General features: G+C 43.3%; 1 protein-coding gene and 1 long non-coding RNA gene across 6 annotated transcripts in view; both read right to left on the reverse strand.

The window, feature by feature from the left end:
- Nell2 (NEL-like 2) overlaps nt 1–22900 on the reverse strand; it is a 309357-nt gene that overhangs the window by 245551 nt on the left and 40906 nt on the right. For all 5 annotated transcript variants that reach the window (NM_001356950.1, NM_001289653.1, NM_001356951.1 and 2 more), the window contains one exon: nt 8519–8669. In NM_001356950.1, coding sequence (NP_001343879.1) covers nt 8519–8669 — 151 coding nt within the window. The remainder of the gene's footprint in view (nt 1–8518; nt 8670–22900) is intronic.
- Nucleotides 412–8512, reverse strand: Gm31370. The gene is made up of 2 exons (XR_384375.4): nt 1688–8512; nt 412–1368 (listed from the first exon to the last, which is right to left on the reverse strand). It is a non-coding gene; the product is annotated as a predicted gene, 31370 (long non-coding RNA).

The raw sequence follows: 22900 nt of genomic DNA on the forward strand, positions 1-22900 counted from the left end.
TAGCATAACATCACCCTCATTTGGAGGTTAAAATGATTGCTTTATAGGAGACAGAGGAAGGGACTGTGTGGGAGAGGGAAGCTGAGAAATGGGAAATAGGATCAGATCTGGGGAGAAACAGGAGAGAGGCTCAGAGGGCCAGGAGAGTGCCTGGCCATCTGCAGCCACTGGAGTAGGGATCTCTAGGAAGTCCCAGAGACCCAGGATGGAGAAGGCTCCCAGGAGTGAATGCAGGTGACCTTAGCCAAGATGCCTAACAGTGGGGACATGGAATCCGAAGAGGCCACTTGTAGATAGGCAGGACCTCCCGGGGAGGGATAAGGACAGCAGCACATCCACAAAACTTTCACCCCAAAATTTGTCTTGTCTAAAAGAAATATAGGGACAAAGATGGAGCAGAGACTGAAGGAATGGCAAAGCAATAATGGTAGATTTAATAGGATACCTGACCTCACAGTGTGAAAAATTACTTAAGGTAAACTAACATGAATGACTAGTGTATGGAATATCAGATATTCGTAAGGAAGACAGGAGGTTTCCAGGCAATTTCCAAATATTAACAATCCCACTTTTAATCACAAGACATCATCTATGAGGAGAGGTAACACATTGAAGACATTGACACACGTGCTAGACTTACAATTCCCTCTCCTTCTCTCTCACATGCGGAATTCTGCATCAATGACCTCAGATCTCTCCATTAGGAGAAGCTTGGTATGAAACATGGCCCTGATCCACAGCATGCTTATAATTTCAAGGGGTAGAGGATTAGACAGACCTCTAAATTTACTTGTTGCAACATTTTTGAAAAAATAGAGGAAACCATAAAGTCTCCTTTATGTCCTTGGCGAAGCAGATGAACTAAAGTTAAGTACCCTCAGATCGAGTAGCAGACTGACTGGATACCTTGTTCCGCAGCCAACTCTAGCCAACAGCCATAGCACGGGTCCTCCGTGATCTGCAGGGAAGGGGAACTCTTCACCATCTGATGTATTTGGAGCCTCACGATTGGGCTTGCTCAAAACAGGAAGGGGACCTGGAACCAGCCTTCTCTGGGAAGGGGAAGTATGATGCAGGGTCCAACATGCAGGACTGAGAAGTGAATCCTCAGGATAGCAATAACCATGCGGCCCTTTCTCGTCTTTGGCACAGGGGGGGAGACCTGTGTCCCATGAGCTTACCTTTACACACTAAAACTTGAATTCTGTTCCATCGGTCCACCTAAGAGCAAGCCTGGGGCTGACAGAAAGTATGGCAACTGCTATTTGTTTCCAGAGTTCTACGTTTACTCCTGCTCTGAAGAACCTCCCATGTCTCTCAGCAACATGCGTGTGTGCAAACTAATGTTAGAAGATGCATCGCAGCCACCTTGGAACAGAGTAAAGTATAAAATTCATATTGGAAGTGCAAATTCATTGGAGATAAATAATTATATGGAAACACTATTATAGGGAGAACAAGATGTGAGTAAAGGGATTTAAATCATGTAGAACTTGGAGGTTTGGAGCTTTAATTTATAAATCCCGTTATCTTTAATGCTATCAGCATGCAGGCAGCCCGAGGGAAGGGTGCAGTTGCTTTTATGTCAGCCTGTTTAATTTCACCCACAATAAACAGTGCCATCTTTTAGTTCAAAACCATTAAGCCAAGCAAATATTACCATCAAGTCTGATTCTTACGTACTTACGTCACGAAAGAAAAATGGCTTACTCGATGACAAGCACTCTCAAGTACATTTCATCAAACTCATGTATGAATGCATTTGTAATTTCCCAGAAAGTAGAATAATTAATATGAACAGAGTAGGAAAAAAATCACTTTTCCACCTTAGGTTGATTAATTCGGAAGATGGCGGCAAACCACAAGACATTTTTAAATCCGTCTGCAAAGCTGCTGCCACACATTATCTCTGGGTGTGCTATTTGTAGAGCATTCAAAGCTAGAATCATAAATAACACTGGGGTATCAGGAAAATTCTAATAGCGACTTCGTGAGGACCAATTTATGTAAATCCCAACACTCTCGGAAAATGAGGGAAATCTCATAAAGTATAGAGAGGGTGGGCCAGGTAATTGCACCTGTCTGTAAAGGGGACTGTGTTGATCTGAGGGAAGCCACAGAGCTGGATAACACGAAAAGGAAAGGGTGGCCTTTGGAAATTGCTGAGGAAGTTCGTGTTTGTTTTTACTGACAAATCTATTTTTGCTGTTTCAGCAAGCCTTTAATGTTGTGTATATTCTTCTTCGCCAGTACTGAAGAAATTGTTGGTGGTGTCTTAAAATTCTTGGCCCATTTCCTCTTCTTTCTCCTTGAAACACAGACCTCAGAAATGTGAAATGCAGAGAGGACTGCACTGGCTGTCCCCGTGTCTTTGTTCTTTCAGACAGGCGCACAGACCCAGCAGTTGTTTACAGGAAGTGGTGACGGTTATGCTGACTCAGGAAAACCTGAGCCAGTAGTCTCCTTACACGATGCTCATGTAAACCTGTGCTTTAATTAATAGCAGCCTCTATTTGAACAAGAGTATCTGGAGCCAGTATGTCAAGATGGGTGGGCAAATGAGTCCTTCCTCCTAGCTCACTAGAGCACTGTGCACTGCCGTGAGGACCTTGTAGTTTCACAATTAGACTGTTGTCTGATGTTGATTGCACACCATGGCGGAGTTAAGCATGCTTCCAGTTCTGAGATGCTCTTGATAGTTTTCCCTTCCAATCTCTATCTTACCCTTAGCCACCTTTGGGTGTCCCAGGACCCAGGGCAAGACCATCAGTCTCTTATGTCCAAACCAACAAAGTTGTATGGTTAGGTTTTCAGCTGAGGAATAGCTTAAAACAGAGTTTGTTATTCTTGGAGGACTTTTCTTACAGCAGTTTTGATGCAGTGGCTATGGTTAGTGGATGGGATCTCCCACGCTTGAGCTAACGACAGTTCAGGATTGGCTGGGCATTGCGCATCCTCAGAGATGTCTGAACGTTTCCATGGTTCTATGGTCTGCGAGAATGGGAGCAGCAACGGGTTTTATGATTCCCAGTTATGATCATGTTCATACTTTCTATCTTCCACTTGACTCTTCATCTACCAAGTGATTATTGAGCATCCAACTGTGTGACAACATGATATATGGAACACAATTTTCAACTTTAATGTACAATAGTATATAATACTTAGAAGCGATGATTTTAATATTTGGCAGAAATTTGTTGCCAATCATCTAAAATTTCATGCAAGCAAGTTTAAGAAAAGGCTTAGGAGGCCATGTGGCGTTTTCCTCCAGGTGCCAGGGTGGCAATCGGCACTGTACTGCAGACTGTAATAGCTCAGATACGTGGCCTCAGTTATGTGTGCAAAGATCGTGGAAGTGGTTATCATATTAGTTTTTAGTTAGCACGCAGGTTTCGAGATGGGAGTTCCATGCATGTTCGGTCTCTGTTGCTCTTTATCCAGCCTCCCCCATCCCATCCCATCCTTCTCCTACTGTACTTTTTCCCCTTCCACTAGTCACCAGTCCACCTTCAAGGCACATGTCTTCTGTGACCCTCCACAGGACTCAAACCTTTTCCCCAGCCTCTTCTCCCCATTTCACAGTCATCTTTCTGGCATCTATCTGTGCATGGATGCAAACACGTGAGGGATATCAAAAGCTAAGGCTTTTTAAAAAACACATATTTTAAAAGCTGTGCTTTGGCACACTTACTTATTTCCATATCTCACAGATTTCCATAACCAGTCTATCAAATTAATACTGCCCAGCTCTTCCCAGCCAGTGTATGTGACACCTGCAACACACTGCTGTCAGGAGCTATATTATTCTATTGCACTCTTACTTGTAAAATGCCTTCCATGGGGCTGGTGATATGGCTTAGTGAGTAAAGGGGCTTGCCACCAAGTTTGACAACAAAAGCTTGGTCCTCAAAACCTTCATAGTGGAAGGTGAGAATCAGCTGCTGCAAGTTTCCTCTGACATCCACAGGTCCGATGGCATGCACATGCCCACATATATGCACATTAAGCAAACAAACACATACACACATACAAACATACGATGTAATGTCTTCAATGAAAAAAATCTGGTTTCCACGGGGATAACACCGGCTGGCCTGGAACACAAGTGATTAACTTGTTTCCTATACATCCTTTTAGGTCTTAAACATTTGAACCATGGAATATACTACCAATCCAAAATTGTGTAATTAAATCAAAATTATAAAATTTCTCAGCATTTGCTATAATTGTGGTGAATAGCTATGAATGTTACTCAGTGTCTCCTGTGGAATTAGCACATGTGTATAAACCTGAAGCATTCACACAATCATCACAAGCATTCTACATCAGAACTGCAACATGAGAGAGACTACCCATGCCCTGAAAGCTAATGTGAGAAAGAATGGATGGGAAGTGGAAAGGTCAAACACAGCTTCATGGAGGCCCCGGTGGACTAGGAAAGGCAACCGGAGGCAAATTATACAGCCACAAAGCAGACTTGCCTCTGCATTCAGACACTGTGCACTGATGCAGTGAGCCTCTGTGTAGTCAGCCTCCATGCAGTCAGACACTGTGCACTGATGCAGTGAGCCTCTGTGTAGTGAGCCTCCATGCAGTTAGACACTGTGCACTGATGCAGTGAGCCTCTGTGTAGTCAGCCTCCATGCAGTTAGACACTGTGCACTGATGCAGTGAGCCTCTGTGTAGTCAGCCTCCATGCAGTCAGACACTGTGCACTGATGCAGTGAGCCTCTGTGTAGTGAGCCTCCATGCAGTTAGACACTGTGCACTGATGCAGTGAGCCTCTGTGTAGTCAGCCTCCATGCAGTCAGACACTGTGCACTGATGCAGTGAGCCTCTGTGTAGTGAGCCTCCATGCAGTTAGACACTGTGCACTGATGCAGTGAGCCTCTGTGTAGTCAGCCTCCATGCAGTCAGACACTGTGCACTGATGCAGTGAGCCTCTGTGTAGTCAGCCTCCATGCAGTTAGACACTGTGCACTGATGCAGTGAGCCTCTGTGTAGTCAGCCTCCATGCATTCAGACACTGTGCACTGATGCAGTGAGCCTCTGTGTAGTCAGCCTCCATGCAGTTAGACACTGTGCAGTCAGACAATGTACAGTCAGACACAGCCTACGTGCAGTCAGACACTCATGCTCTGGGCAGTCAGGCACTCATTCTCTGGGCAGTCAGACACTCATGCTCTGGGCAGTCAGACACTCAGGCTCTGTGCAGTTTGGCACTCTCCTCATGGTCTTCGTCTCACAGCTGAGCCAGGATCTCCACACTTTGTCATTTCCCTTCTTTCCTGTCACTGATAGCAATAGCTCAGTGCAATTAGCACAGGAAAGGGGACCACCGTCTGGACAGAGGATGCCTCACATCAGCTCTTCAGATTATACTGTCCACCAGTGTCTGTTTTCTTCTTGACACTTTATCCTCGGGTAATCTAAGCTCACAGATTCTTGCCCTGTAGCTTTCTAATGTGGATTCAAGAGTACGTGCTCAGAGGAAGTGACCCAAACTCACACATTCCCATACTCAATCATCGCTGTGAGCCTCTTGCAGGTGATAGATGATCCCTTATTATGAACCAGAAACGGAAAATAAGATCTGCACCAGTCATTGCCAGTTAGAAGTGGCATACTTACAGAAAGAAGACCAATTTATATGGAAAACCAACAGAAAGTCTCAGTTGCACATAACTGCCCCACACATTACAAGCACTCTGGGGTTCCATAACTAATTCAAAGATATACACCCTCTGCCATATGTAATTGGCAATGTTGTAGTTTGATCTTCTGGAGTCTACTGTGGCAAGAAGCCACCATATGCCACCAAATTCCATACCTTAATTGCTGAGGCCATCAGGATAGATATCCATCAAAAGCTCATCAGACAAACATCTATTGCCTAGCATTATCAAGGGCAGCTTACTCTTTACCAGAGGGCTGAGCTTTGTCTGCCAATCTGCATGGCCACATTATTTTATCTGTTCCCGTGGATACACCCACAAACTACCTTATGATTACATTTTATGTGTGTTTGAAAGTAGGAAATACCTAAATACATGTCCAGAAAATGATAAAGCTAAACACTTGGATAAGAAGTAAAATGATGGGGCTGGGTGATGTCTTTGCAGGCAAGAGTGCTTGATGTGCAAACATGAGAAACTGGGTGCACATCCCACCAGGCACAGCCAGGCATAAGCCTGGGATTCTGTGTCTCAGGGTAGGGAGAAGGAAATCAATACAAGGACTGTGGCTTGCTAGCCTGCCGGCAACCCTAGCAGAAAATGGTGAATTCTGGGTTCAATGAGGAATGCTGTCTCAAGAGAATAAGGCAAAGGGTGATATAGTAGGACACCTGGCATCTTCCTCTGGCACCACTGTGTACATGCACATGGGTCATGGGTATGAGCATCCAAACACATGTAAGTATAATCCTGATGCTATCAGTAGCAGGTTAGGTGGTACTGTGGCAGAGAAACAGGCAGACGAGTGGTCTAATGACTCCCCACGGACAGTACATCTCATAGGGGTGCAGTCTGGGTACAAGGCTCTCCCCACCAGGTCTTCTGGAGTTAAGGGGCACTAACATTTTATATGGATCCACAGGTGAGGACCACAAGGCGTAAAGAGGGGCAGTGAGTGGTAGAGCGAGCGATGAGACACGCAGGCTGCATACTGGGCTACACTCTTAACCTCAATTCAACACAGATGGCGAATGAACTCAGGGAGCACGCACGGGCTGACGGCAACTCTTTCATGGTTGTCATCTCACTGAGAATGAATGCCTTAAAAATAAACTATACTTTACAGAATGGAAAGATATCCTGTATCACAAATGTGGTGGTGTTTGTTTCACTAAAGTTTGCTGACATTGAAGACAAACATAAAATGAATAAGCAAACAACTTACAGAATTAATACAGAGATCCCAGAGGCAGTGATCAGGTAGAACTTAACGTAAGAACATGATGAGCTAAGGATGCAGTCAGACCTGGCTACCACACAGCAGAGAGGGCACGAAGGAAGCTAAGGGTGGCCCACACGTGTAAGTAAGTGTTGGCACCTGGGAGAAGGCTTGGTGAGTTCCATGTCTTCACACAGAGAGGAAGAATCTACAAGTTCACCAAGGAGAAATATCCCCAGCATGACTCCCCACGATAGAAGGCCATTCTCCTTTGGAATGGTCTTTCTTTATTTTGTGTCGCTCTTGTTCCCCTAAAGCCCAGCTGACATGGGCAGAGGCCCAGGGCCACAAGCTCAGACCTGACCTCACCCCGGGGCACTAAAGAGAAGCCCGGGGCAAGCGGAAATCTCTGGAAATTGTGGGGAGATGGGGTCAGTGGTTTAAGTAGTTCCCAGCTGGGTGCTTGCATGGCGCCCTCCCCTCTGGCACAGGTCAGTGCCCAGAGGAGAGCAAGGCCAGTGAAATAATCCTTTGAGGTTAAGGATGCAATGCAGGGAGCCCCTGAACCCTAAGAACAAGGGTACCAAGAACCTTCCCCTCTAAGACTTGTTGCGTTTTGTTCTCATACATTTGATTAAGTTTGCCCAACAGTATCTGGAAGAGATCTGAAAAGTTTCAGACTGCCTAATCTACAATAAGAAGAACCAAATAAACTTTTTTCTTCCAAAAATCTGAAGGAGATCATTAACACTATGTATCTAAAGCACTTTGGGTTTATAAACTTTACTTTTCACGACCACCTAAGAAGGGGCTGTCATTATTACCCCACCTTTCAGCTAAGCAGTTGGCGACACAGATCGCCACGTGACTTGCCCAATTCATAGATAATACATAATCGGACTAGGCAGCCAAATATAAGCCTGTGAACATTTCCATTGTCAAAATTATTATTTTCCGATTGTTATTAATAACTCAATAACAATTAGTTATTATTAATTAATAACACGATTAATGATAACTGTGTCATTGTAAGCTATCATTCAGTATTTGGGTATTATTCAGTATGTGTGCATCTATAGCTACATGTGTCAAGTGTATGGGTGAAGCTCCTCTCTCAGCCTCTTCTGCCAGTTCTCCTAGTGATCCTTCCACATGAAACAGAAAGTAGAAAATGCTCATAAGCATCCTGGTCCCCACTCATGAACACATCCGTAAGTACGGCGACTTATCAGGTAAGTTCTCTGTATATGATTAAAATCATAAGGCTATTAAGTTCTTGATACCACAGTCACATTCCCGAAAGGGAAAAGTCACTGGGCCTTTTTGGTTAATGACCAGGAGTTAAGATGTATGTGTGTGTTCGCATTGAGGAGGATAGCCCTTGAGGGATTTAGGGACTGACAAATAATCTTCAGAGCGGACTTTTTTGTGCTCCCGACATGCTGAGATTCAATGGGTCCCTGTGCATTTGTGCAGGACTCTGCATGCAGTACTGCATAATATATAAAACTCTATGTCTTAAAGTCCCTCGCAAACCCCTCCTAGCAGGGCTTGTGTTTATGTCTCCTTTGTATGCAAACACCACAGAGAAGGCCCCAGAAACATTACAAGCTCCACCTACCTGTGATCCAAGTGGTGGATGGAGAGGATAACTCCCGAATTTAAGTGGATCTGTTTCAGGGTCACCAAGATTGTGAACTCGTGTTTATTTCTCAGCTTCTGGAAAAACCGCTCAGCTGTAGCAGTGGATGCCTTTATGCTTCTGGGGGACTCTAAAGTTAAATAAATAATAAACACACAGTAAGAATGCGCTAGAGTATGGTTTTACAAAGTAAGTCTTGCAAACAATACCTTTCTCAAAACTTTATCAAAGAATAACTCATAAATATCAAATCTTAGACTCCCTTGATAGGTTCTCCTAATTAGATCTTATGCTATATACAATGCAGTGCACCACAAAATCATATGAATTAATGAATATGTTTAGAAATCTGTTTTTAAAGCATGTCATCTTTGAGAGAAAAACCAGAGAGCCTTCCCAGAAATTGAACACTCCCAACTTTTCTCTTTACGTACTTTCTCCTGTTACCATAGCTACATCAGTAACGATGGCAAAGAGTTGTGGGTCCTACAAAACCAAAGCGACAGGCCACTGCAGAGCCAGGTAGATTTTCTGACACCTCCTGGGAGAAAACTGGATTTAAATCTGTGAGCCTCTCTCTAAAGTGGTATCTTTAGCCAGAAGGCTCGCTATATATAGAGTCTTGAAAAGATCAGTGAAATTAGTCACTCTCAGCCTTCTGTGAGGCGGATGAAACAGGAAAATCAATTTTTCTCACCATATTTGTTGAAAGAAATACATAGAACATAACTTCACCCCCTCCTCCACGGACTTCGAGAAAACTCAGCCTAGCAAGTTTGCCTAGGAAAAGAGAAACTTCACTTGGCACTTTCATATGGTTTGGTCTTGAATTCCAAATTCAGAACAGACAAGACCCGGGAGAGTCAGGACAGAGAGAGCAGTGGACTGGGTGGTCAGGAAAACCTCACTGTTGAAGCCACTGAACACCACAAGCCTGAAGCTTTCTTCTTTATGACGGCCTGGTGGCTAATGCTTCAAGTTTTCATCTTTGCACTCTGAATGTATCCTGGGCTCTTATGTGCACTTTAGTGAGCAGTAGGGTCATTAATAATACTCTGTTTCACACTTGCTGAGAATAGTTCATAAACCTCACTGTGTATAAAGATGGATCCTATATGAGGGATGGTTATGTTAGTGTGGTTGTGACAATTGTCGAACTGTATACACACGTAGGATTTATTTGTTGTGCACCTTAATTATGTACACTTTTTCTCAGTTATGCCTCAGTTAGGAGAATTTGCCCACCAAAGCAGACAGGCAGCCACAAGAATAAAGAACACCCACCCCCAGCTTCCAGTAGCCACATGCACTTGCTGGTTAATAACAGTTAAGTTTACTATCAAAGTCTCACTCTCTAAAATGGATATGGGCAACAGAGACCACATTGAAGCCATAGAAATTGTAGTATATCTTCATATTTTAGGATGTTTCCTGTGTTTCTTTGAAAAAAGTCATTGGGATTTGTGGTAGAACTGCATTGAATCCTTTCATCGGGTCATTTGCAGTGATGGTGCTATTTTAACAATACTAAATATTTGAATTCTCAAGTACAGGATAACTTTCCATTTGCCTCCAACCCTTACAGCAATATTCTAGTTTTCAGTGTGTAGCTCTTTCGTTTCTCCAGTTTAAATTTATTCTAAATACCTTCTTGTCACTAGTACGAGTCACAATGTCTCTATTTCTCTTTTCAGATAGCTTATTGTCAGAACATGGAAACTCTCAAGCATTTTTAGTCTGTTGACAGTAAAGTAAAGAAGAGATTTATTTGTCTCTCAATAACAAAAAATTGGGCAAGCATTATTTTCTTCTTTTCCAATTAAAAACGTATCACAGCAATTGCCACCGTGAATCTAACGAGTCTCCACTTACTGAAATGTGGAAAACCTTAAAATAATTTATCCACCATAACCTGACAGCAAAAAGTGTGGGTTCAATCATAAATACCATCCACTCTTGGAGACAGAATAGCCAACGGATGCTTCAAGGCTCACCAGGTTAGTATTTTAGCTAGGCACTGTTGCTACTTATATTCAGATTAGGAACATGCCAGCTTGGAACTATTATCACAGTTAGTGCCCATTGCTTTCGGTCTCCTCTCAACGTTTTCATAGTGTAAACTATAAAGGCAAAATAATCATGATAGTTTTAAAAGCCAAATTTAACAACTTGATTAACACTGTGTGCAGTTTGAATAGCCTTTAAGCATAAATAATCTCATTTAGCCCTCGGAGCACTCTGTAACATGTGGGATTCTTGGCTCCATTTCATTATAAACTGCAGATTAGAGAAGAAAGGCCAGGGTGATTGGGGGTCATATCATATTTATCCCCAAATCCATTCATGCTGTGATTGGACTGCATTTGGAAACACCAGAAGCAAGCTTGTCCATATAAGGAACCAAGCCACCTAATTCAAGTGGCAGATCCAGGACCCAACAGGGGACAAGGTGCTGCCTACGGTCACACAACAGAGCCCCTCAGTACCACAGTGATGCATACGCCAAGAGGTATGTTAAGTCTTCATTTTAAGCTAACTTTTACAAAAGCGTACTGTCCAGATAAGTTTCTCATGATTTCTGAATTAATGGAGCTTTTCAGAACGGCGGTGGGATTCCTACCATGGAATAACCTCGCAACTACTTGCCCTCATCTTAAACTATAGTGATGTGAATTAAAATTTAAAAAGAAAACATTCCTTAGGAAAGAAAAGCTTCAGGGGCTGGAGAGGTGGCTTAGCGATCCAGAGCACTGGCTGCTCGTCCAGAGTGGCTCACAACCCTCTGTAATGGGATCCGATGCCCTTTCCTGGTGTGTCTGGCGATAGAGATCCTGTACTCATACACATATAATAAATACCTATTTTTAAAAAGGAAAAAGGTGTGCAATAATTGTACTGTAGAAGTCACTAAGTTCCCTGGGATTAGTCTACAGCCATGGGTTGGACAGACCACTCCTCCTGATACCACAGCTAATTAACATGCATATGTTCCTCATTACCAGGCTGAGAGCAGAGAGCATGCACAGGCTCCTGAAGACTGACTCTGTCTGACCTCTGACTCTCATCAAACCAAAACCAACATCAATTGTCTTTCCCAAACCCAATGCCAATTTAAATTTGGACCCATACCATATAGCCATATATTGCATAACCTCACTATGATGAGCACATGTTGATTTGATGAGTCAGGGTGTAAGCATTAATGAGCAAATCAAACAAAAATGAGGGCCAGATTCGCTGCCCAGATGTAGCAGCTGACTGGTTGACCTTAAACAAATCATTCGACACGCAAACTGAAATTTTCATTTATAAAATAAAATGAAATATAGTTAGTCATAATACATGGAGGCCACAATAAAATGCCTCTAGAGTTCAAAGTATTAAAAGTTTATATATAACAAATGTCATTTAATTTTTTAATTATTATTAGTTTATCAGTATGGAATGTGTGTGTGTGTATGTGTGTCCACACAAGCATGTGTATGCCACGACAATCATACAGAAGATGCAGGACAACTTTTTTTAATAAATATCAATTTATTGAAAATTATTGTTCCAAGAAAAATGAAGTTAAGGTCCTATAGGTACAAAGCCTTCTAAAGTTCTGTCTAGCTAAAGAGAAAATGAAAGCCCTCTTAGTCAGTGCCAATTATATATTACTATTCTGGGTTAGTTTAAATGAACCAAATGTTACCTTTACTTTGAGTCATATTTTCTTTTTTTATTAGATGTTTTCTTCATTTACATCTCAAATGCTATCCCCTTTTCTAGTTTCCTCTTTGAAAATCCCTATACCCTCCCCTCTCCCCCTGCTCCCCAATCTACCCACTCCCACTTCCTGGCCCTGGCATTCCCCTATACTGGGGCCTAGAATCTTCACAAGACCAACAGCCTCTCCTTCCACTGATGGCTGACTAGGCCATCTTCTGCTACATATGGAGCTAGAGACACGAGCTCTGGGGGTACTGGTTAGTTCGTATTGTGGTTTCTCCTATAGGGTTGCAGACCCCTTCAGCTCCTTGGGTGCTTTCTCTAGCTTCTCCATTGGGGGCCCTGTGTTCCATCCTATAGATGACTGTGAGCATCCACTTTTGTATTTGCCAGGCACTGGCATAGCCTCGCAGGAGACAGCTATATCAGGATCCGACACAGGACAACTTGATAGAAGAGTTTCTCTGGTTCTGCCTTTGTGTAAGTTCTGACTAGCTTGGCAGGCACCTTCCTAGGCCCTCTTACAGCCCTTCATTTTAACTGCTTTGATTTGACTTAATGCTAGTAACCATAATATGCCTTACCACTCAATTTTATAAGTTCTCAAATTGTGTTCCTTTGCATTATTTTATATATTTCAATTCACACATAGACAACAACTTGGTTGTCACAAGTGGAAAGATTGTTTTTTAAAAGAAATACAATATTTATAGGATCAAAGTAGGATTTCTATAATAGATCATCAAAATTTTATTAATAAGTCTTAATAAATAGGTGTAATGAATAGCAAGCTATAAAGCAGTCTCACATGCATATGGCGTGAAGGTTGTTTATTGTGCGAGTATGGATTACACAAGGATATTCTAACAGAATCTTTGCTGACTAGCCAAAGAGAGTACACAGTGCCCTGCCAATTATGCAGAGGCGAGATGCTGAAAGACACAATTTCATCTTCCCTTAATAGGCCAGTTTGACCTAAGACATCAATTTGGAGAGTTTATTCTTTCATATTTCTTCCTTAATTATAATAATCAAATTATTTCAGAGTAGCAAGACACCAAAGTCTCACTTATCACAATTAGCCACCCTACCTAAATTAAACCTGTTTCTGTCATGATTATTCTCACTTTAAGAAAGAAAACAGCTCTATAAAGCACCAAAGGGCATTACCAAATGACAAGAAATGCATGGTACTGAGCTTCTCGGCTCAGAATGGCTGAAGGTGAAAATCTGTCAGTTTCTGCCCTTGTTTTCTCCACACCCTTTTCTGTCCTGAGGCAGAGAAATAATAATAATAATAATAATAATAATAATATAATAATAATAAACATCAACAATAACAATAATAATAAACAGATTTTTTTAAAGAATTGTTGCCTCTCAGAAATTCAATAAGAACTCTGGAAATCTGTTCACCCTCTGAGAAAAGAATCACTTCCCAAGCCCACTGCTCTGGGCTTCCACAGAGCTGGGCTCCTACTTCAGTCTCAAGCGGAGCCCCCTGCACTCAGCCCTGCATCAGCTGCATGGTGGAGACTTTACTACTCCGTCAGGTCCTTGTCAGATCTTTTGTTTCACTGCCCCTTTGGAATGGCTGAATCCTGCTGAGGTCTCCAGATGCCAGATCTGCAGAAGGAGGCCTGTTGCTCTCTGAGATACAGGGACTAATGGGCTGTTCCAACCGTAGACCCCACCCCGACCCCCATCATTCCTCTTGTTTCATCTCTTACCCCATTGAATTACCTTCTTAAAGTTTTCCCACCACTGTGAGATTTTTCTGAATTAAACACACAATTTAAATGTTGGTGTTACCACTGTATAAAATACACAATTCGCCTACAATCTAAACTTAGCTCTTAAGGTTAGTTCTATCTAACCTTGCTAGAAGCTAACTAAACTCCGCTGCTATCTCAGCTACTCTGAGAATTCTCTATTAGTTTTCTTGTCTCTGTGACAGACAAAAAACTTAAATCGTATAAGGGAAGAAGGACTCATTTTGGTTTGTGACCTTTTATGATGTACTCAATCATAGCAGAGAAAACACACAGGCAGGCAGATCCGTGGCAGTTAGACTGTGGCTGAGACTCCTCAGACCCACAACTCCATGGAACAGGAAGCTGAGACAGAACGGGAAGTACAAATATTCCAAGTCTGGCTGGACCCTACCTTCCAAAGGCTTCACACGTTCCCTGAATAGTGCCATCAGTGGAATAAAGTGTCCAAACCAGATTAGCCTGTGGGCTAACATCTTACATAATGTTATAATAACAAGATATTGTATTAAAGTAAACATCATAGCACCCAGCAAGCATGAAATCCTCCCATTTCTGCCAGAATTTTTCTGTACATAACCATTCCCAGACGAAGCATTGCCCTCAGTTTGCTGCCAACTTTCATTAATTCAAAAAAACTTTTACTCAGCACTTAGTATATGCAAAATGCATGCTACATAGTTTCATGTTGAGAATTCTGCAAGTGAGGATCAGTAATATTTCAATACCATGAGCTGTCTGTAACACAGTGGCTGACTCCTAATTGTTCTCCAATAGAAACGGCTCACCTCTTCTCTCTGGTAATGAAACCTTCTAGTTTTCTGGCACACAGATATTACTTAAAAACTGCATTATTCCATCTTATCCTTTGCAGCCTCAGTGTCCAGGTGGTGTAAGGTCCAGTGGAGTGTGTGTGAAAGTAGCCGGTGCTACGATCCTCTTTTATGATCTGAAAGGAAACTGACCGCCCTCTTCTTCCTTTCCATTGGTAATATGGGGAGAAAAGGGGGAACTTCAATAGAGACAAGGGTGTGTGAATTAGAATACGGACCAAAACGTGGACTTAGGACAATCTCAGATGGGAAATTTGCCATCAGCCCTGACGACCTGCCGGCTCTGTATTGTTACATAAGAGATCAATGAATGTCTTCCTTATGTAAGCGATGCGTTTTCTGGGAAAGCACAGACTACTCCCCACTTACTACAGCTCCCCAAATTTCTGACTCGCTCAGACATCCCACAGGGCAATCAGTCTTTAAAATAATGATCAAGAAATTTTCTTTATGAGGCACAATTGTAAAGATTATAAGTCTTACAAACTATACACATATTTGCTACTTGGTCTTTAAATATTTTTACAAAAATAGGTCCCGAGAGGTAGTGTTAAATCCCATCACTGACTGACCCTTGGCAGCAATGAGTGGGCTTTCCCATCTGTAAAATAACATACTCTATACCTTTACTTGGCTAAGACTGTGTTTAGGAAGAAATGTTCAAACATGGGCTAGGAGGGTTCATTGGAGGACAGCTAGCTGAACAGACGGGAAAGGAATGGGATGCTGCTGCAGCGTGCTATGTTTCCATCATGGTCTTGACAGGCATGGATGAGAGTTAAAACCAAGTGTCAACTTGACAAGAACAGAACCAACCAGGAGATAAATCTCTGAGCATGACTGTGAGTACCTCGTAAACTGGGCTGAGTTGGGAAGAGCCACGTTAAGTGTGTGTGGTACCAGTGCATGGACTGGGGTCCAACTTGGCACAAGATGAGGGAGCATGAGAAGAACATCAGCGTCTGTCTCTCTGTGTCTCCTGATTGAGGAAGATTGCACCCAGCGGTCCCTCACTCTGGCTGTACCCAGCCTTCCTCACCGTGGGCTGCAGTGCCCTGAACTAAGCCCTAACTCTACTAACTAACTAACTAACTAACCCTACCTCCCTTAACTTGCTTCTTGGTAAGTGCACTGAGGTAAGTGACTGATGCAGACACTGTGATGAAGAAGTAAATGACTGATGCTGTGAGGAACCTGACCACGGGAATGTTATTCCTAGGAAACTGGTAGGTAGAGGAGTTTGGAACGTCTCTGCCTAGAAAATCTCTAAGTGGAGGCCTGGCTCGTGAGATTTCAGAGGGGAACAAAAGCTCTTATTGAGAAACTGATGAGAGACTCATCATGTAATGGTTAGAAAATATCTGTCTGTGCTCCTGAGTCCTTTGGTATGGCTGAATTTTAAAGCAAAGGACTCGTTTGCTCAGTGAAAGGAATCTTAAGAAAAGATCTCATTTCCGTTACTGCTTCTGACCTCATCCACGTCTCCAGCGAGAGACAGCAAGACAGAGAACGAACAGATATGAAACATGTACAGTTCGGTGAGGAAAAGAATATAAGTTTAAAGTTACCGACAAGACAGTTCAAAGGCAGCTGTGACTATGAGAGAGATTATTAATTATTTGAACTGACAAGGCAGTTCAAAAGCAGGTGTGATTACTAAAGAGATTATGGCACCTTTAAAGAAAAGACTCCTACACTGAAAGAATACAAAAGACACTACGAGGACAAGACCCTCTCTATCAGAGGCTATAATTTCTGAAAGTGCTAATTTATTTGATCGGAGGAAGCATAAGCTGAGAATTCCACGTAAGGGTCTAGCGGTGGTTTGAATAGGAATGGTCCCCATACACTCATGGGTAGGAATGTTTGGACCTTTGGAAGTGGCACTATTAGGAGGTGTGGTCTTATGGGAGTGGGTGTGGCCTTGTCAGAGGAAGTGTGTCACTGTGAGCAGGTTTTCAGGTCTCATGCTCAAGCTATGCCCAGTGTGGCTCACAGTTTCTTCTTCCTGCCTGCAGATCGAGGAACTCTCAGCTCCTTCTCCAGCACCATGTCTGCCTGTGTGTCACTAAGCTTCCCTCTATGATGATAATGGACTGAACCTCTGAACCTGTAAGCCAGCCCCAATTAAATGGTTTCCTTTATGAGAGTTATGGTGGTCAGGATGTCTCTTCACAGTAATAAGACTCAAACTTAGCTCCTAGCTCCAACATGGCCACCTCGGGAGGTGTTTTCCCAGAGTCAGCCTTGAAGAAACACAGAATCTCGTGCAGCTGTGATTTGGTGGGAGGCGGACTAGAAAACCCGCTCCTGTCAAACTCTGACATCGTTAGTCACACTGTCCTGGTTTTGTGGGTATGAGTTTACAAGATTGAAAGGATCATGGAATCTTGTACTGAGGTTGAAAAGAAACGAGGGCAGCAATGTGCTGGATTCTTTAAAGAGGTCGGAGAGGCCACTGCGTGCAGCTGTGAAAGTGAAGCTTTTGTTGTAATGGAGACCCAAGCAAGCTGGAGATTCAGGGGCCAAGAAACACCTGCCAACAGAAGCGCAACCATGGGGTCAGAAGGAAAAAGGGGATCTGAGAGGGAGCCATGGTGTGGGGAGGAGAAGACAGAGGCCTGGCTCACTGATGGATCTGCACACCATGCAGGTACCAAAAAAAAAAGACATCTATGGCATTAGAATGCCTTTGTGGGACATCTATGAAGGACATTGCAGGAAAGTAATATTCACAGCGGATAGAATTTTTGGAAGTATACATCTTCATGCGTTTTTCCTGAAAGGAGAAGTGGATCAATAGGTGATTACATATTGACTCATGAGTGCAACCCACTGGTTTCACTGGATTGTTAGGACCTGAAGAGGAGCATGATTGGAAAATCGGTAGTAACTATATGTGGAGAAAGCTATGTGGATAGACCACCCCTCGTAGGCAAACGATGAGAAGATACTTGTGTCTCCTGTAAATGCTCATCAAAAGTTGCTTCGGCAGAGGGGGGTGTATTTTCCACAAGGCTGTGTGTGCTTTTAACCAGCATCCAGTTTAGGATATCATTTCTTCTGTATCCTGGCTTCATGGTCACAGGGATGAAAGGGTGGACATGTGAATAGTACTGTTCACCATTAACCGTAATTGACCCACTAGGATGTTTTCTGCTTTCTGTTGCCATGAGCTTGTACTGTGCTGGCCTCGAAGTTTGGGGTTCAGAAGAAATGCTTCTTTCAGGAGACACAACAAAACACTCCATCCAATGGAAGGTAAGACTTCTTCCTGCCCCTTTTGGCTCCTGATAGCTTTAAGTCAGCAGACTAAGTAAGAGGTATCAGTGTGAGGATGTGCAGATGTGTAATCCAGATGTGTAATCTAGATGTGTAATCCAGATCAGGTGGAAACAACTGCCTGTCCAGCCTGGGGCACAGGAGGTCCTTTAAGGTGTCCAGTGGTGTTGCTATGTCCTAACATCCAATCCAGTCAGTATGGTAAGTGGCCCAGGCCCTTAACTAAAGAGCTGAGACCCACTGAAATGCTTGCTAAGGGTGGAATACAGAATGGGGAGTAGAGAAATGTTATAAGTACCAGTTAAGGCCACGTGACTGTTTATAGCAGCAAGGACTGTAGTCGACATTAGTGTTTATGTCATATTTCCTTAAGCATGTATTTATTTGTACATACACTAAGCAGACATTTCTGGTTTCTTTCTTATGATTCTTTATTGTGTGATATAACACCAACTGAGATAATATCAGTGGGCATGTGCTACAAATAATGGGTACATGTTACAAATCTATGTGATCATTCTTAAGTTATGGGATGTTAAAAGAATTAAGTGTTCCTCCACTCCTCCATTGTTGGTGGGATTGCAAGCTTGTACAACCACTCTGGAAATCAGTCTGGCGGTTCCTCAGAAATTTGGACATAGTAATACCAGAGGATCCCGCAATACCTCTCCTGGGCATATATCCAGAAGATGTCTCAACCGGTAAGAAGGACACATGCTCCACTATGTTCATAAGCAGCCTTATTTATAATAGCCAGAAGCTGGAAAGAACCCAGATGTCCCTCAACAGAGGAATGGATACAGAAAATGTGGTACATTTACACAATGGAGTACTACTCAGCTACTAAAAAGAATGAATTTATGAAATTCCTAGGCAAATGGATGGACCTGGAGGGCATCATCCTGAGTGAGGTAACCCAATCACAAAGGAACTCACACAATATGTACTCACTGATAAGTGGATATTAGCCCAGAAACTTAGGATACCCAAGATATAAGATACAATTTGCTAAATGCATTAAACTCAAGAAGAATGAAGACCAAAGTGTGGACACTTTGCCCCTTATTAGAATTGGGAACAAAACACTCATGGAAGGAGTTACAGAGACAATGTTTGGAGCTGTGACGAAAGGATGGACCATCTAGAGACTGCCATATCCAGGGATCCATCCCATAATCAGCTTCCAAACGCTGACACCACTGCACACACTAGCAAGATTTTGCTGAAAGGACCCAGATAGAGCTCTCTCTTGTGAGACTATGCCAGGGCCTAGCAAACACAGAAGTGGATGCTCACAGTCAGCTATTGAATGGATCACAGGGCCCCCAATGGAGAAACTAGAGAAAGTACCCAAGGAGCTAAAGGGATCTGCAACCCTATAGGTGGAACAACATTTTGAACTAACCAGTACCCCTGAGCTCTTGACTCTAGCTGCATATGTATCAAAAGATGGCCTAATCGGCCATCACTGGAAAGAGAGACCCATTGGACTTGCAAACTTTATATGCCCCAGTACAGGGGAATGCCAGGGCCAAAAAGTGGGAATGGGTGGGTAGGGGCATGGGGAGGGGTATGGGGGACTTTTGGGATAGCATTGTGTCTTAGTCAGGGTTTCTATTCCTGCACAAACGTCATGACCAAGAAGCAAGTTGGGGAGGAAAGGGTTTATTCGGCTTACACTTCCATACTGCTGTTCATCACCAAGGAAGTCAGGACTGGAACTCAAGCAGGTCAGGAAGCAGGAGCTGATGCAGAGGCCATGGAGGGATGTTCTTTACTGGCTTGCCTCCCCTGGCTTGCTCAGCCTGCTCTCTTATAGAACCCAAGACAACCAGCCCAGAGATGGTCACACCCACAAGGGGCCTTTCCCCCTTGATCACTAATTGAGAAAATGCCTTAGAGTTGGATCTCATGGAGGCATTTCCTCAACTGAAGCTCCTTTCTCTGTGATAACCCCAGCTGTGTCAAGTTGACAGAAAACTAGCCAGTACACATTGGAAATGTAAATGAGGAAAATACCTAATAAAAATATGAAAAAAGAAAAGAATTAAGTGTTCCTCAAGGGACTTTGATTCCCCAAAACACTTTGGAGCCTGGAATACTGTATTCCAAGTCTCAGATGCAGGCTACTGTGATACCCTAAACCCTTTGGAGACTGGAAGCTTGTATTCCACATTCCAGATGCTGGTTACTGGGGCTGCAAGATCCGTTGTTTTCCCTGCTGGAGTTTGGTTTTGCATTGGAAGGCCCGTTTGTCATAATCTTTGAACACTAACCATACCGGGTGTGGGAGCTACGTGACTTCTAGGAGCTTACGACTGAGATAGTTTAAACTTTTAAAGACTGTCAATTTCAGTGTCAGATTCTGCTGTACATTATGAAATAAAGTGAGACTTTAGGGACAAGGGGTGGAAAGTTATGATTTTCGAGTGATGTTTTCATTGATAATAGTTAATGATGGACAAAGTATTACTGTTAGCTTTGTCAACTTGGCGTGACCTAGAGTCAGTCGCCTGGGAAGAAAGCTCAATGAGTGAGTGACTGTCTGCATTGGGCTGGCTTGTAGGCATGGCTGGGGCACTAATAAAAATCCAAACTGGTGAGAAAAGGGCTTACTTCCCTTACACATATAGATCACGGTCCACAGTTGAGGCACACAAGCAGGCGCTGAGGCTGGAACCACTGAGGAAGCCTGCTTAGTGGCTAGAGAGCCTAAATAAACAACAGACCTTGGTCTTCTGAAAGATAAGCAGGTTTCTAGAAGAGAGCAAGTATAATCCCCCCCAAATGGTCAGTGGGATTGGAATAGTATCTTAGAGACACTGCAGGAGGAACAGAAAAGCCCTGCTGCCGGGGCAGTGAGCGCTGCCACGCAAAGTTGGTAAACAGCAAGTGGGGCCGCACAGCCACAGAAGCAACTTCCACATGAGGGCCAAACTGAAGCCTGCCTGGGAGCCGAAAGATTGGTGACATAGACAATGACAGCCAATTGGGAACAGCCACTTAGAGGACAGCTTGCTAGGGCTCAATGGGATGCGGGTAGAGGGTGTAAAGGGCGCTCTCTGTGATTGAATAAACGAGCTTGCGGCCACATTCTCACTGCTTTTGGAGTCTGGGCCATTGATTCTGCACCTTCTCACCCGCTGCCCCCAAGGGGGACACGGGGACTCAGGCGACAGAGACACTAGAAGAGGACCAGAAGAGGAAATGACTCCTAACCGAATGACCAGACTCACCTTCTGGGACCCAGAGTGCTGAGCCCTGTCCTCTCAGTTGCTTTGCCAGTGAAGGGACAGTTGTGAGCTGACCTGCTCAGAACATTCAGAATATTTAGCAAATCCACGCCACTGCTTCCCTGTCCTTCTCTCTTTGTGCTACGATTTGAGTTTTAAAACTTGGGCAAAAATCTCGAGGTTCTACACAGTAGTATATTTAGAAAATATCTTCGTTACATTTTATGCTCTTTAAACAGAGAAAGGAGGACAGGGCATTGCAATGATCCCTGCAATAATTCTGCAGTTGGCATTTAGCTTCTGCTACGCTGTGTTCTTGGTGCTTTCTTCCTTCTGTGTGGGCCAAAGGTACACAGGTTACTGTATTTTGTCACTAGTATTCAGTGTAGCCCTGTGTTCTGATGTATATTTCTATTTCATGTGTGGTTACTTTATATGCCAGTTTTACATCCTCGGAGAGACTGGTTTTAATCTTCTTGAGGGTAAGAACTATATACTCCACCTCTCTCCCTCCAGGATAAATACCAGTGCTTATAACCCAGGACAGAAGAAAAGATCCAATAGATACTTGTTGAATGGATTTAAATTAATATTTCTTTCCAAGGTTTAGCTGATAAAACAGCATGCCTATCTTCAGTACATAAGAATAAGTCACCCCCTCTCTCCTAACTCATCACTGAAGCAAGGCTAGCAGCTGCGGACACAGCACACAGCTCCAGGCAATACCTGTAATCTCACAGGCAAACATAATTTGTCCTGCACAAAGGTTTATGGAGAAGTCCTGGGAGGCATAACCCATACTAATTGCCAGGCTCACCTATCTCATTAGTCCAGGCCAGGAAAGTTGTTAGGATTTAAAATTCTTTTGAAACGTTAATATCTGAGCAGAGTTTTAAATATGCTGCTTTCTGCCATCCTGGATTTTCAGATCTGAGCCCCGGACCAAGTCGTAAACTTCTTCCTCTTTGGTTCATGTTCTGCTTAGGCACAGTCACTTCCCTGTCAGTGTTTGGAAGACTAAGAGGGCAGTACTACTCTCTGCTAATTACACAGATACTATGACTGATAGGGTAGCTATCAATCCGCATAGTAACACCCAGTGATTGATTCACCTCTTCCCTTACTCCCACGCCACCCCTCTGTTATCTATGTGGTCTCTCATTCACTCTGGAGACTAGACACAGACTATTCTTGTTTTCATTCTGACAGAATATGTACACTGAGGGTCTATTCACATACTTTCTTGTAAACCCAACTTATGCTATGGTTACCCTACAATTTTTAAATGCAGCCGAATTTGAAGACATTATTAGTAGATCTGTTTTTAGAACCTTGGTGTGCATTCTTACTTACTACAACGTTAGTTTCAGGCCCTCAGAAGATCCAGTCTGCTAGACCATGCTGCAGTGAATCTGAATCCATAATATTCTAGTTTAATGAGTCTAGTAGTCTGAACTCTGAAGTGCTTGGCACCTTGGCGGGCCAGAAAGACATACAGAAGCCAGGAGAGGGTACACGATGGAGCTGCCG

The sequence above is a fragment of the Mus musculus genome, chromosome 15 (assembly GCF_000001635.26).
Source record: "Mus musculus strain C57BL/6J chromosome 15, GRCm38.p6 C57BL/6J".
NCBI lineage: Eukaryota > Metazoa > Chordata > Mammalia > Rodentia > Muridae > Mus > Mus musculus.